Source organism: Aythya fuligula, chromosome 4 (genome assembly GCF_009819795.1).
Source record: "Aythya fuligula isolate bAytFul2 chromosome 4, bAytFul2.pri, whole genome shotgun sequence".
Taxonomy (NCBI): Eukaryota; Metazoa; Chordata; class Aves; order Anseriformes; family Anatidae; genus Aythya; species Aythya fuligula.
In genome coordinates, this window is record NC_045562.1 from 15075834 (window position 1) to 15091165 (window position 15332).

Here is a 15332-nt window from a genome sequence, read left to right on the forward strand (position 1 = left end):
AACAGAAATACTAATAGCTGCTCAAAACACCTCTAAAGCTTCCTGAATTAAGTGTTTTTCCAAGTACAGCCATACCTTTCAATCAGTAATGGAAAATAAACACATCATAACCTTTGGTAAGTTATCTCATCTAAAACCCTTTGCATTACTTCCACTTTGAATACTTCCAGTTGAAGCATTAGCTTCCAATTCCAGTCGTCTATTTCAGTTGGCTCTTACAGCTAGATTGAATAACCCTTAATAATTAATTTTTTTTAATATCCCCCCCATTGATCCATTCACTCTGAGCCATCTGTCGTTTAGGGTAAGTAATTTGAGGCTTTTCTCCTCTCTCTAGTCACTTAACAGTTCTTCTGTGAACCTTCTGTAATGTATCAATGTCTTCCTCAGAGAAATCGTCCAAGAGCTGGCAGTTTTGTCAGTGTGAACATAGAGATGAAATAACTATCGCTACTCAGGAACATTCAGGAAAATTAAGTTGGGTGTTCACACCGTCCATCCATCTTTCTGACCCCAGTGGCCAACTTGACACAGGCCCAGAGATACCAAACATAATCATGTTTCTACAAGCGTTGGGAGAGCCTGTGGCTGCAAAGGGAAGGAGACCCAAACAGGCACTGTCAGTGAGAGAAATTCAAGGCCTGACCTTACTTTTCTACTCTGCTAGCCTGTGGCTGACCAGCACATAGATAGCTCAGAACCTGGTCTGGCACTTGGCCTGTCCTACCCCACTGGCAGTTTAGCAGCACTGAGTTAGTGGGCTTCAGGAATTAAAAAACGAGTAGACAAATATGGGAATCTTGGGAAATGGCAGGACAGTAGGGGAAAGTTGGGATTGTTGCATGGTGGTGTGAAAGGACACAGTACATGTATGTATCTCTTGGAAACCAGGTTTCAGTGGTTCCAGCACTGACAGAAACGTCAGCTGTACCCAGGTGTGGCCTCAGCCTTTTACCTACAGCATCATCTAGAAAAACGTGGCTCTCAGACCATGTTTTATAAATACAACTCTAAATTTATACATTTGCAATTATAATTATATATATATTTATAATGTATATATAAATATATATATATATATAAACATCATAATGCACTAAGTCAATTGTTTTATAAAGCATATGATATGCAAACAAATATCTTCTATTAAAAATCTACAGTCCTATAAAAGAAATTAGTATGCCAGGATCCATAAATACATATTCATTGGCATTACTAACTGTAACACTTCCTAATCAAGTTCTGCACGAGGATTTCAAGAGTTTTACTCAAGGGTCACCCAGAGGTGACTAACCCATGCACACCTAGGTCATGTCCTTTGCTCTCCTCTTACCTCCTGGAACTTTCCCTGCATTTCAAGGGCTGTTATAAAACAAAATTAAAGAGAAATCGTTCCTCAGCCAAGACATTTAAACTCTGGGATGCAAATTATCCAAAATACATTAACTTTAAAAAAAGTTCATAACTTCAGAGGTTGCTGCTTGTCATTCTCCTCGATTTCCAAGGAATAAGACATTTTCATAACCATCTCCTGAAATAATTACATCACCTGGCTCTCTTCCAATGCACAACAGAAGCACCTGAATGCTCCTGCACTTACTAAATGTTCTTTAAAACAGCCTGTTCATGAGACTTTCTAAATTCTTCATCCTGACTGATTCAGCTTGTAGAACAAGACTTTTTAAAGCACCAAATATGCATGTGCACACGCATACACACAAATACAAACACATTAATGTACTTTAGTGGTGAGGACTGGATTATGTTTGCATGTATTTAATAGCATTTACTTAAGAGTTTGTCCAGCTAAAAAAGCCCTCCCTGGGAGTTGTGGCATTCTCTGTCTGTTGGGTTGAAGCCAACACGGAATTACTCTCTGCTTCACACAACACATGCTGAGTTATCAAACGTTCATTTCTGATACTTAACATTTCTAAGGATGTTTCAATGCAGAAAACATGAGATTTCACCATCTATCACTTAGCTCACAGTCTCTCTGAAGTTGTAATAAAACTCAATGTTTCTTCCAAATGCCCTGGGCAACAGCTTACAGAAAGGGCTGATAGTCCTCACCCAGGATGCATTGTATTGAACTTTGTACAATACACAGCACTCCTTTGCTTCCAAGCTGAGAGTGAGTCAGAAACTCTAATTTATTATTCTTTTTTACCTGAAGCACTCTTCCTCCTGTCACTTTGGACACTTTTCCCCCTTAAGCAGATGATGACCACCGACTGCGTCTGATTAACCTCTTCATCACGTGGCTGATGCCACCAAAACCAACAAGAATAAATTAATTTTTACAGATGAGTAACTTCGATCCAAGCAGACAAATGGGCACCTGCCACTGCACTGTACACAGAACCCACACACTGAAAAGGCCTTAACAAAGTTTTGCAGCAGCACTGCACAAGCCCAGTAACAGAACACTGTGGGCCACCTGATCAGAACGCTTCTGGATCCTGGCAGAAGATGACTCGAGAGACTGCAGGGTGGAATTGCAATCCAGATTGCTGAAGGAGACTACAAAGTCTTAAGCAGTGCACTTGTGAGAAAATTGGCTAGAAATGTCCATGAAATCACATGAATCACACTTAGGAGGTGAGGAATGAGTACAACACAGACAGGCTCTAAAGTCAGTGCAGCATTAATGTTTTCCATTTGAGATATTTTTAAAAATCTGTCATGTCCATGACTTTAACAAACGCCAATATGGGGTAGGAGCTGTAGTGAAAACTGCCCCAGGGCCCGGTCAACTTCCCCATGGTCTCTTTACAAGCTGATCGCCAGTACAGAAGACAAGGTCCCTCACACAGGCACAGAAAAGGATGAACAAATAAAACAAGATTCAGATTCAGCCTACTCACCCCTGACTATTTCCCAGATCTGAACTGCAATTCTGTAAGTGCTAAAGGCACCTACATAAAGCAAACTCTGTAAGGTCCTGTAGAAGATGCTTTTGTTGATGTCCTCCTGTTGTTGGACACCACGTGAGATGCCTGCAAGTCACCCAGTGTTCCTGATCACAATATATGTTGATGGACTCAAGGGCTGAAAGAACAACCCCATGAACCCCAGAACAAGGGGTTCTCTGGTGGAACCCTTTGGGTTCTCCATCAGAACCCAAGGCTTGGACCTCTGTCATGAAGGGACCACTCCTTAGAATTACAGTAAGGAGAGAAGGAGGTGAAGTGTTTGGTCCTTCTTCAATTTTCACACAGCTGCTCCTTCAAGTTCTGGGCAACGTACCAACATTGCAGGCATCTCACATGGTGTCCAACATATGAATACAGACAAAATTCATTTGTTGCCAGAGCTCTGATGTCCAAAAGCAAGTCTTTCTGTTGGAATGGCTCCTAAAGGACACAGCCCTGAAAACAATTTCAGGGCTGCAGTTAAGGAACAAGACACACGCTTCATTGTTGCCTACCGAAAGAAGAGATGCCCTTGCAATTCAAAGCTCAAGTTAGGAAGCAACAGAGAAGAGCATGACTCCTGGTTCTGCCACATGCTTTCTGAGTGACCTTGGGCAAGTTACTTCATTTCATTTGAGACTTGTAGACACAAGCAATTTCCCAGCACTACATATTAGACTTATGCAAGTCTGTACAGCTTATCTCCAAAAAATCTTTCCCTTGCTCATTCTTTATCTTTTTTCCCCATCATCATTACATTAATGGAACAGACCTAAACACATAATTGTACATCTGTTTTATGAAAATAAAAAGCTACATCTGGTGCATTGTCAGGAGGAGAGGCAGCCACACCAAAGCAACGGGGCAAGTACAGTAACTAAATGCTCACCGAAATAAGGAGTTCACAGCACTGGGGAATTAAAATTGACAGGAGAAGACCGAAATCCATAAATAATTTTCAGTCTGAGTGGTAACAAGAAAAGATGACAGAGCAAAAGGCTGGAAGTTCTCTACACCAAATTAAGTTCCCTGATTTTTATTACCAAGCTTGTATGAAATTATACTGCATAGAAACTTTTCCTGGAGATTTCATCAGGTCTAGCTGGTTTCTTTTAAGTAAAAATTTACTTTTAAGTAAAGGAAATACTTAAAATAGTTAGCAAGGAAGTGTGCAGGGAAACATATATATATATAATTTATCTAGGGGAGAGCTATATCTACGAAGGGAATTTTATTTTTATAAAGTGTCCAAAATTTTGTAGCTTAGAAGAAAAATCCAAGCCAAGGAATGCGTGGAGAAAAAAAAAAAAAAAAAAAAAAAGCAGAAATAAGTAACCTATTTAACTGGAAGTCTACATGATGAATAATATCTACCTTATACACACACAATAATCCTTTTCTGTTCTACAGCACTAGGTCAATATGAATAAACCAAACCAGGGCAGGGACTATAGATACCACGAGCCTTTCAGCTCTGCAGGGCTTAGTGTCATATTTGCTTCTACATCAAAAGATTATGGCAATTTCGTACATGTCCAGCTAATGGTTGCAGCTTGATAATCAGATGTTGCTGCCCTCTCCCTGCAAACCCTGCTAGGTTAGCACTGTGAAAAGTAAAGCATCAAGATGGCTTCGTGTACTTCTGAAAGCCCTGTGACATGATGATATTACTGGAAACGATTTCTCCCGTCTTGCCTGCTTTCACTTTCTCAGGAGGGCGCTCGTGATCCCTCTGCCATTGATCCAACAAGCTCTGTGACTGTAACATCTTTAGGGCAGGGCACTTTGCTGGCTCCTGTGAAATATCCAGTACATCTGTAGTCGCTAAAAAGGATGAGATTTCTTAACATAGCACACCAGAAACATGAACTGAACGGCTGTGCAAGCACCCCTCCAGCAATGCATTTCACGGCCTGGGAAGGCAGAATTAGATGGCTATGCAAATGCAGCCTCCCCTCTGTATTACAAATCAGGATTCCCAAAGCTGAGAGCTGAAACCTGGGTGTTGAACACTACAGAGGTCCCTACATGAAAGGGACCAGCTTTCTGGAGACAGATTGATGCACCTCACATTGCAGTTACTCGGTAAACCTGCATCACAACACTTCTCTATAGAAAGCCAGAGCACTGAAACACTAGCTCACATTTATTTAGAACCATCCCCCTCCCCACGTGGTTGTGTATGGCCTAACTTCACTGGCATGGTTTTGATAATTTTACCAGGAACTTGATAATTTAACAAAATAAAAGAAGAAATCCTGAGGGACAGGAGTGAAGAACACTGAAGGCTCCAGCTAAGCATCTTGCGGACTCTGTGGGTTGTTAAGTGCACGTCTTCAGCAGAAATGCCCACTGTGTAAGATGGCTGAAACTAAGGGCTGAGCAAGGAGACACTCCATCATAACTAGTCTGGGCCCTTATGGGATTTCCTTGATTGAATTTCACAGGATGCAGCCATTGCAAATGGCTCTTCATTACTCACAAAAGCAATCTAATGAGCTTCCCTACTTTGATTAGGGCTAACATTTGGTTTGGAGGACAGCAAATGGATAATATTATTTCCTGGAAAAAAAATGCTGGCATGGAAGGACATCTTGTCTTGATTAATGCTACTGAGTAATGAGGTCATTGAACAATCCTAGATCTAACTTCCTGGCTCCCACTACCAAAACAAACAATACCTGATTTTACCTCTGCTGAAAAGCATTTTGAGATGTATATAAAAAAAAGGAGCTAGTGGATTAGACAGAGAAATTGAAATACTGAAGCATACAGAGCTCAGTAATACTGAGGAACGAAGAATTACCGTTTACAAAATTAGGGCACTTTGATTTCCCTATACTGCTGAAAGAATACCCAGTGTGTGCAAACAGATGGTGACATGGTTCTTCTAAAGAGATACTTAAACAGATTCCAGGAGATACAAACACTGCTGCTTTACTAGAAGGCAATTAAATAGCAAAACTAGACTGCCTTTCTCCTTTGTTTTATATATTAAAATAAGGTACAGATTGTAACATCCATTTAACTTTCATTCCATATGATGGCTGTGGTTCATGCCAGTAAGGCCCTAGTGATGCGCCTCTGTAGCGTTAACATGCCCATTCTCACAGGGTATTAATCCATATAGCCTCTCACCCTCTAGACATTATTCAAAATAGAATTTTCACTCTGTATTGAAAGCTCTTAAAACTGCTCATATAAAATATGTATTTTGCACATTACTGATACGAAAGGTGCAGCGTGAATTCTGTAATTACAAGTAAAATGCAAAGTAAATCCTTTGTCACTTGATACTGAAAGCACGCCAGAGCCCAGGTGTGCAGCGTTAACAGCATCCACACAGCAGCATCAAGTAACAAGGCACCACAGAGACCCGTGCAGAGATGGAACAGGATACTGCAGGGCACCTGCAGTCTGTCCAGTGCAGCCTCTGTCCTCCCTGAAACACCGCCATGGTCTGTGCTTAGTTCATTTCCTTACCTTTTCAGGCTAATCAGTTTAACAGTTCTTACCTACTGTGTGTATAATATGACAAGTGTATGAATTTAATTCAAATACATACAAACATACAACATATTTGTATTTGTGACACTACAGATTAATTTGCAACATGAGTCACAATAAATATTTGCACAACATTTCTTTTCTCAGCCATTGTGAAATACAAAGAAACATCTGGTGTGACAATCACAGAAAGAATTTCTCCCTCAGTTTATCTGACTTTTTTCCCCCCAGCAGGGCCAGAACTGCATCCTTTCATCTAATGTGAATTTTTAAGAAGAAAAATATGCACTGCAAAAGCATGCAGAAGGAATTTGAGGTATGTGTAATATGTGTGTGTGGCAAGAGTCATGAGGGGTAGAAAAAATCCAGTAGTCACATTTCATGTTGGTAGTGTCCTTTACCATTAAGTTGTTAAATTAATGTGTTTGCATAGCGTTTGTGCATTTCACAGCTTTCATGTTACAACCAAATTTCGGACCTGAAAATTATTAGGCAGCTGTAGTAAGGTTTTGCTACTTTAAAAACCAATAATCCTGAAAAAATGTATGACCATTATGCAAGTCATATGATGCAAACCAATGGAGAAGGTCTTCTTTTGGCCTGGTGCTATTATTTTAAAAGGTGCAAATGCAATTTCTAATTCATGAGCACTGCTAGGGGCAGAATTCTCTTACCGGGTAGGTACGGGGACTTCAGTCAGAGCACCCAACATAACTGCCTGCTGCAGCCGGACGAAGGCAATGAAAGGACTGTCCAGGAAGTCTACCTCCCCAACCAGCACATTGGAGGCCTCAGCATCACGGGGCAATTTCTTCATGAATTTATTCTTCAACTGCATCGGTAAAAGAGAACGAAAAATAGAATGAATGTTGTTAGCCATGCAAACAGAAACGTACAATAAAATTTACCCAGTTCAGCCACATTTCCTTCTTGGTCATAGGATCTGAACCTATTTTTGGCCAGTAAGTGTCAGTAAGTAAGACAGAGACGAATGCACTGCTACTTACTGTAGACCTCTCCCAATTATACATATTAAGCAGAAGCCAGACCAGAGAAGTCGATGACCACCCTTGTATTCATGCTACCCTTTAGAAAGTTGAATATTCCTGCTAAGAAAATAGCCACCAGAAGAGCAATCCTGCTATTGGTGCTTGGATCCAAGCCAGCACTGAGAAGATCAGACCTCCTGGAGCTATTGTTACCATTTCTGGATCTGAAATGGTGTTAGCTTGGGGAGAAAAAGGTGTGCAGCACTGAACAAGATGACTAGATGTGGGCAGAGCTTCAGGAAGAAGTACTGCATCAACTTGCTGCCTGGCCATCTGGACGCCAGGGAAGGGCATGCACTCTGTAGGAGTGAAAGTGCAACTTCAGGATCTGCGGTTGCTGCTACAGAAATGACTGGCCTGAGGAAAACAAACCCTGAAGGATGGATGTCCTTCCAGCAGACCATGCCAGGAGCTGGGCACATGCATTTCGTGGTGTACATGTCTTTTCAAGTTCCAAGTGAAAGACTAAGCCTAGTGCAGGCTTTTAGAAGCAAGTTTCCTATGTCTGTGGCTTCTGCCCTAATCTAATATTTTTCTTTAGGTTTTCCAAAGCTGCTGTTCCCATTGCCTGTGCAGGCCAGTACATGAAGAGTCACTGGGCAAAAGTAGAAGGCATGCTGGTTTTGAAACTATGCTAACAGTCTCAGTGACTGTCCTGGTGAGAGACTGGCTCCTTACTGCTTCCCACGTCACCACCTGAGCCCTGAGCCCTCACCACAGGTTTCAGCAGCCAGAGCAGTGCATGGCAGAAGGGGGACGGGGGAAAACAAACTGCTGACCCCTGTGCAGGAGAAAGCCTTTTCTCCTTATTCTTAACAGGCAATGCTGGATGGCTGCTACATCCCTCAGCCCCCCAAAGATCTGAAAGGAAGAGAAAGCCTTGGGAAGAAATGAAGTGAGGAGGGGCATCCATGAAGAAGAGGGAAATCGGAGGGGGTTTCAGAGGGAAAGAAAAGCACCAGGCCTGGCTGGAATAGCCAAGATGAGTGTGGGAGAAATGAGAAGGAAGGTTCTTGTGTGCACAAAACTCAAATACATATAAACCCCAAACACTGAAAGGTTAGTAATCACCATGCAACTAATAAGGCCTCTTAGGTTTCCACCATCAGCTGAGCATCCATCGCTTCACGATCAAGTTACTGCAGCTACTATTTTATCCTGCCACAGCAACTCCTGACCTGATCCCACTCTTTCCTCTACCTCATAACACCTTTCTGCTAGTGAGAGTTTTCAAGAGCCTTGCCCAGAAGAAAAAGAACTGTTAATATCTGGAGTACCCACATACCACTCTGCATGAACTGTTGAAAAATCAGTGTGGCCCACTGGCAAAGTGAAGAAACCTACTTCAGCAGAGCTACCTACAGTTCACAGCAGCTCACAACACAATTTGGCTCCACAAGCTCTTATAACTCCCAAAGTACATGCTGAGTGACAGTTTTAATATTTATAAGCTAAAAAACCTTAAATGCACAAGGAAAAAAATGAGGCATATGGTAATTCCCCAACAGAATCCTTGTAACTTTAAACTGATGCTGTCAATTATTCACTACTGGATAATGTATCCCTTGGAATAACGAGCAAATGACAAAATGTTCAGACATACAACTTTTAGGGACACACTCAGGAAAATCTGACAAGGAAATCTGGTGCTCGTTAATTGAAAGCTTCTCTGTACAATTTGACAAGACTTTGCTGAGCCAGGAATTGTCTGTGGGGTGAAAAAGCAAGCAACTGTCCTCCCTCAATGAGACGACAGCATCCACTGCCTCAGACAGCATCCACCGTACCTGGGACAAAGGCAGAGCTGCCAGAAGAATGGTCAGAGGCTAAGCAGCAGGAGGGGATGTTGTTCCTCTGCCCTACTTTTCTAAGGCAGCACCTTGGGGGCTTTCCCCCAAGCACCTTAAGTGGTAGAGATACACCCCCCTCTCCCAGGCCATCAAAGCAAGACGTCTCAAAACAACCTTCACCACCCTCACCAGAAGCTTTCCCCTCATGACTAGTTTGTCCTCTCATTTTCCAGGAAGAGTCATGGTTGAATATACAGACAGAGCAACTTGCTGATGCTTTGAAATTCGTAATTTCTGGGCTATGATTAAATTTGAGAGTGACATAGGGCTGTGCAAGGCACTGTGTGCTGCTGAGCTGCATGCAGCACAAGGATAAAAGATTAAAGATCTCTAACTATTCTGTAAAATGCTCACCTAGGGATAAGGAACAAAACCAGTTAGCAGGCTTGCTCTGATCAGCTGTTTATCCCAAAAGGCTCAGGTTACCCTTTTTAAAGAATGGTAAAGGAATGAGCAAAGTATAAGATCAAAATCATCTAGGAAAAAAAGAGAGATTCTTTTGAAATACAACAAGGTAATTAGAGAAGATAGTATACAACAAACTTGCCCATTTCAACAAATATTTTGTAGAAGAAATTAAACTGTGAGACCAAAATTACTTCCTGATCACTCTATTAATCTGGTTTTCTTACCCAGGTTATTTCAACACATGCTTCCCATGATGCCTTTGTAGCCTTATTCTTTCCTTGTACCCTTATCACCTTTGATTGCTTCTTTGTCCTCAGTAACTTGAGTCTGAGTTCTTATCTCAGCTTTTTTGTTTGTTTTCTGTCTTCCCATTCCCCCAAGTCCAGCTTTTAGGGAGGAAGGGGCTTTTTCTTCTGATTTTTCACTCTCTCCCTTGCACACGTTAAGCTAACATACTCCATTATAAAGCTCCATTTATCCATCTATATCTTTGCCGTTACCTTCATTAACAATGACAACAGATATGCCAGAAACATGACAAAAGGAGTTGGTGAAGTCACCGTAAGCATAAACCACTGCAATTGCACTGCTCATCTTCAAGCCTTCTCATACTCTGGATCCAGATGTTAGCCTACTGACAAACAAAAGAACTTGATCTCTTGTTTTGAGAAAAAAATAGGGAGGTTGCATCGCAAAGCAAACCAATATAGTTATTATTTACTATTATTAGTTATTATTTACTATTATTTTCTCTCCCATCTCTTCCAACACCATTACCCGAGACGACAAAGTCACAGTCAGCACTGATTCACCTAAGGCTCCTTGTCAATACCCAGTGGAAATAAGCTCTGTGCATTTGATCTAGAGATAACTACCCCAGTTCCTGCATAAGGATATGCATGCAGCCATAGATGGAGGAAAAAGCTCTGTGTTAATCCAAATCTTCCTCTCATTTCCCCATCAAAATAAAGCTGAACTTAAAACAGCTGGTATTTCCAACTCCTACATCAGGGAGTTACTGTGTGTGGATATTCCAACAAGCAAACCAGCTCAAATAAAGTAAAATTAAGACATTTTCTGACTGGACAAGAGAGACCAAAAAGAGCAAGAACTTCTGCTTCCTACACCTCATGAGTGTATAAAGTAGTCATTTGGCCCCAAAGGTCCTTTCTAAGGGCTGCCTGCTTGCTGCACAAGTGACAGAAAAGCCCAAAGTCTTGGAGCGGCCCCAGAGGAGCTGACAAAAGGTGAATCCACCAGTAGGGAAAGCAGCGCTGGGATTTGAGTCACACTATAAGCAGCACTTCTAGAAATGCGACAAAGCGTCTGTTTTGTTACTGAGCGGTGAGGCTCAAAACTGTAGGAAAGGAGGCTTGGAAGAAGATCTAAAAAGCTTCAATTCATTTCCAGCATGCTATCTGAGGTCTAATTCTATGCTCATCACCATTAGATCAGAGTGCAGAAGAAATCTACTGACCAGCATCTTTCTCACCAGCCAACTGCCACAGTTACTCTCCTTTGTACATCTTCTCTCAAAGTGTAGCTATAGCTACATACTAAAAATAGTTGCTCACAGCCCAAAGGTTATTCTCATCTCTGCACCTACAAACTATAAATGTACCACAGCAGATGTGAGCAGGCTCGCAGTGCACTGCAACATGCATCCTCTATCTGACAAAACATTATCTAAGTCAAACTATGGAGAAATGTCATCAATTGCTTCTGATTTGATAATGGGCAATCACTGCACCAGCAGTATTTTAAACATCAGCCTCTCCTGGCTCTTTTCCGGTATCCTCCTGGCACTTGAAATCTTCTGAGCAGAGGCCACAGCCTGGCATGAGATTGCTTTTCTGCTCGGTTATTAAGTTAGCTCAGCAGGCCTGCTGCATGCAGAAGGATCCGAGCAGCCCTGCTCTTAGCCACAGCCTTCCCCAGTAGCGACAGAACAGCTCCTGCAGCCTTGGCCACGCTCATGAGGGGCACCACTGCCCCACTCTTGTGTACGACCCTCCATCTGGCTTTAGCACTCAGGCTGCATCCTCACAGCTGGGAGGGATTTCCGAGTGTGCTCAGCCCTGAGACAGCTTTGTTTTCAACTGTCCACTTGAGCAATGGCAGAATTAATGTGAAGCTGAAGGCTTTTGTAAACCGTGCCCTCAGTTGGTTCCCAGAAAGCCCCTCACCCAGGGTGATCTCTGGAGATGCTCTGTGTCCGCCTGGCTAACAGTGAATGGTGAGGGCAGGCGTCCTGCCAGGCACACAGATCGGGGGTAACAGTGAACTGGGCTACGAATCCACAATGAGCCTTGCACTGCGCTTTGCCAGGCGGCTCAAAGAAGTAGAAAAAAAGGAAAAAGTCTCACGAAAGGGCATGAATTACTGATTCAGCAGGAAGAAAACTGCTGGAACAATCCTACTGCTACGCTCTTCAGTTAGGAGTTCCACCAGAGCAAATATTAAACAAACACTGAGGAGCTCTGGGGAGGAAGCCTGGAAAAGCGCTACCAGCTACGAATGGCGTTTTGGAGGAAAGTAGGGATAAAAGATACCAGGAAGGTGGCAATTCTACAGTAAAGCTTATGTTCAACTTTGCTGAATAGGCTGGTCATGCTCTTACCTGGTTTCCTAAAAAAAGACAACGTTTGCTCAAAACCAAGGTACCCTTCTGAACCAAAATTGGCAAGAAGAATCTCGAGGCCTATGGCTAATCAGCTCCTGAGGCTATGGGTCTCAGCGTGTTTATCCTCCCAGCTGTCTAGCACAACAGAGCCGTATGACTAATTTTGAAGAGAGATCATTATGGTGTTTTTTCTCCAAAAGTTTTGCAGCACCACTCAACACTTTCTTAAATCATTTATCAGAGAGAAGATGGGAATGGTGCAGTCAGCACTTAAAATCCATTTTGAACCATTCCCTGAAGAAGCTTCAGAGAAGATCTGAGTCCTCAGCAGCACCGGAGACGAGTGAGGGAGGGAGGGCTTTCAGCTTGAAGCACTGCATTTATTCACTTTCCCCACACCGCTAAATTGAGCATTATTCTAACCTGACGACTAATGTTATGTTAAAGGCCAAGGACCTCCAGTGCTGTACCTGCAAAAGGGCACAGCAATGTGAAAAATCACCACTTCCCTAAATGTATTTTAACAGTCCGTTATTATCAGCATCACTTAAGATTTACTGGAAGCGAAAGCCATTAGTACACACACATAGCTTTTATTACATCTGTTTACTCTCAGTGATTTTACTGTGCTGTATACCTGTCTGCCTTCTCCTCTCACACGTTGCCTTCCCTGTGCAAGACACTGCTGCGCAGCTCATGAAACAGCTCCAAACTGCTGCAGTTTCCAGCCTGAAACTCAGGTGGGAAGGAAATGCAAGATGACAGCTCACGAGCAGGGGAGGCATTAAGGAGCAACTGCAGTCAGCAGAGCCAAGAAGGAGCCAGGTGAGTTTTGTGCTCCTGGTCTTCCTGGCAAAATTTTCAAAAATAAATTAACAAGCCAAGTAGACTTAACTTTCCTACATCACTCAACAGGATCAAACATTTTGTAAAGTGTGTAAAGTCTCTCATTTTTTGGGAGCTCCTAGCACAACCAAGAGCACAGCTGCCTAACAATGAAGAGCAAGAAAAGGTAAAAAGGAGCACACGGCTGAACAAACACACGGCCCTTGCCCATGACCCCTGACACACTCTGCAAAGTCTTTCATAGGCTTGTCCATGGCAAAGAGGATACCCAAGGCAAGTGGAAACTCCATTAAATGAGTCATTAGCTTAAGTTTCAGAAAACCAAAACCAAAAAAAAAAAAAACCAGAAACCCACACACGAAGCAGCACTAAAATTACAACTAGAGAAGCCCTGTAGCTAGACACATTACTGTAATGATTTTCCAGTCTTTGCAAAACAGCGTGCAGGTAACGTGTAGGCACTGATCTTTGCAAGAATCTGTCTGCATGCATGTTTCATATTCCTGTTTGGTCACCCTTAGCCTAAGGAAGAGTTACGGAACAAAAACCTCTGCCTGTGTGAGCTCAAGTTTAGGTACAGCACTCCACCTGTTCAGGAGCAGTTCCCTTTGAAGTTGAGATTGCTAGTCTGTGAAAGCTTAATATGAGTTGCTCTTTTGGGACTGCGTTCTGCAGTGTGCCATATGGCGTCTATAACTAACTCTGCATTTGCACAGGACATCTTAGTGCACTGGGCACGGTGATCAGTGCCTGCTGTTGACTTTGGCTACTCAGCCTGTTAGCACTGCTTGGATTTAAAAGCCACTTGCATGGAGAGAGTACTCGTGATTAATTGACATGGGTCACAGCTAGTGCACTCACAAAAATACATTCATGTGTCATCAAATAGCTATTTTACCACACTATATGCCCTGTTTGAAAAATTAGCCCTAAATGAAAAGAGGACTAGAGAAAAAGAAAATCTGTTAGTAAAGGCCACAATTTGCTTTAGCTTTTCCACTATTGTAAGGCAGCTGCCTTTATGGGTATCATAACTGCCTTCACCTCATAGAAGCTGCTGAGTTGCAGCAGGGAAGCCCCAAACATCCTTGCAGCAAAAGGAAAAACAAAAAGAAAAACGTTATTCAGATCTAGTGACATTGCATAGGTAGAGCAGAAAACCCTCTTCCCATCCTTACTGTGACAAAACACAATCAGAACTGAAAGGCCATCCATTGACTTCACTTAAGGAAGCCACAAAGAGACACTAACTTCATAACATGGCATCCTCCAGCCATGCAAGGTCTGAAGTGCAAGCCTGAATTCCCCTTCCCAATTAGCATCATTTAGTTGCTATTATCAGTGGAATTGAAGGACCGAAGTAAACACCACTAGGATGAAAAATTGAGAACTCTATCTTGCAGAAATGAAAAGTACAGTTTCTGGGTTTTTGCTTGAAATCCCAAGAAGGCAGTTTGTGGAAATGCCTGCTGAAAGCTACTGGCGCTATCCCATCCAGTGAGAAAAATGCTGAGATCCTCCTCTTCTTTCTGGCCTTCACCATTTTACAAATCTCCCTCTTCTCTGAGTCACACTTCATCAATCTGGAGACACCTAGGTCATATTTAGCATCTCCTACTGAGAACCCATTTTAGCCTGATCTTTTCAACCCTACCACGTAGCATTTTTTAAGTTCACTACACCTCCAGCACTGCAGTATTAAAAATAGCTGGTGCTCAATTTTGGGACAAAAAGGAGGGAGGAATCCACGTGATGGTTAGGGTATGATTTTGCCACAGGAACACAGTGCAGCAAGGCACAGCTCTGGCACAACTGGCTGCTGTCTTCTTTTCAGGCAAGGGTTGGGGCTCCCCAGCCATGCTGATCCCCATATCTGCACAAGATGAATGGTTTACCTCCTCTCTGAGCCAGGTAGGAGCTCTCACTAAAACCCATTAAATGCAGCTCTGCGCCTCCCACCTTCAAAGCAACAGCAAAATATGAGCATTCAAAATCAATGCTGATACACAGATTACCATCACAACCCTAATTGCACACACAGTGCTTTGTACAACTAAATGAAGGCTTAACGGTCCCTGATCACAGGGAAAAGGGATCCAGTTCCCCAAACTCCTGTTACATCAAAGCCAAGCGC

At 42.6% G+C, this 15332-nt stretch overlaps 1 protein-coding gene across 5 annotated transcripts in view; it reads right to left on the reverse strand.

Moving 5' to 3' along the window:
• The window catches only part of SLC4A4 (solute carrier family 4 member 4), a 230640-nt gene that overhangs the window by 53033 nt on the left and 162275 nt on the right, over nucleotides 1-15332 (reverse strand). For all 5 annotated transcript variants that reach the window (XM_032186495.1, XM_032186498.1, XM_032186494.1 and 2 more), the window contains exon 8: nucleotides 7097-7254. In XM_032186495.1, coding sequence (XP_032042386.1) covers nucleotides 7097-7254 — 158 coding nt within the window. The remainder of the gene's footprint in view (nucleotides 1-7096; nucleotides 7255-15332) is intronic.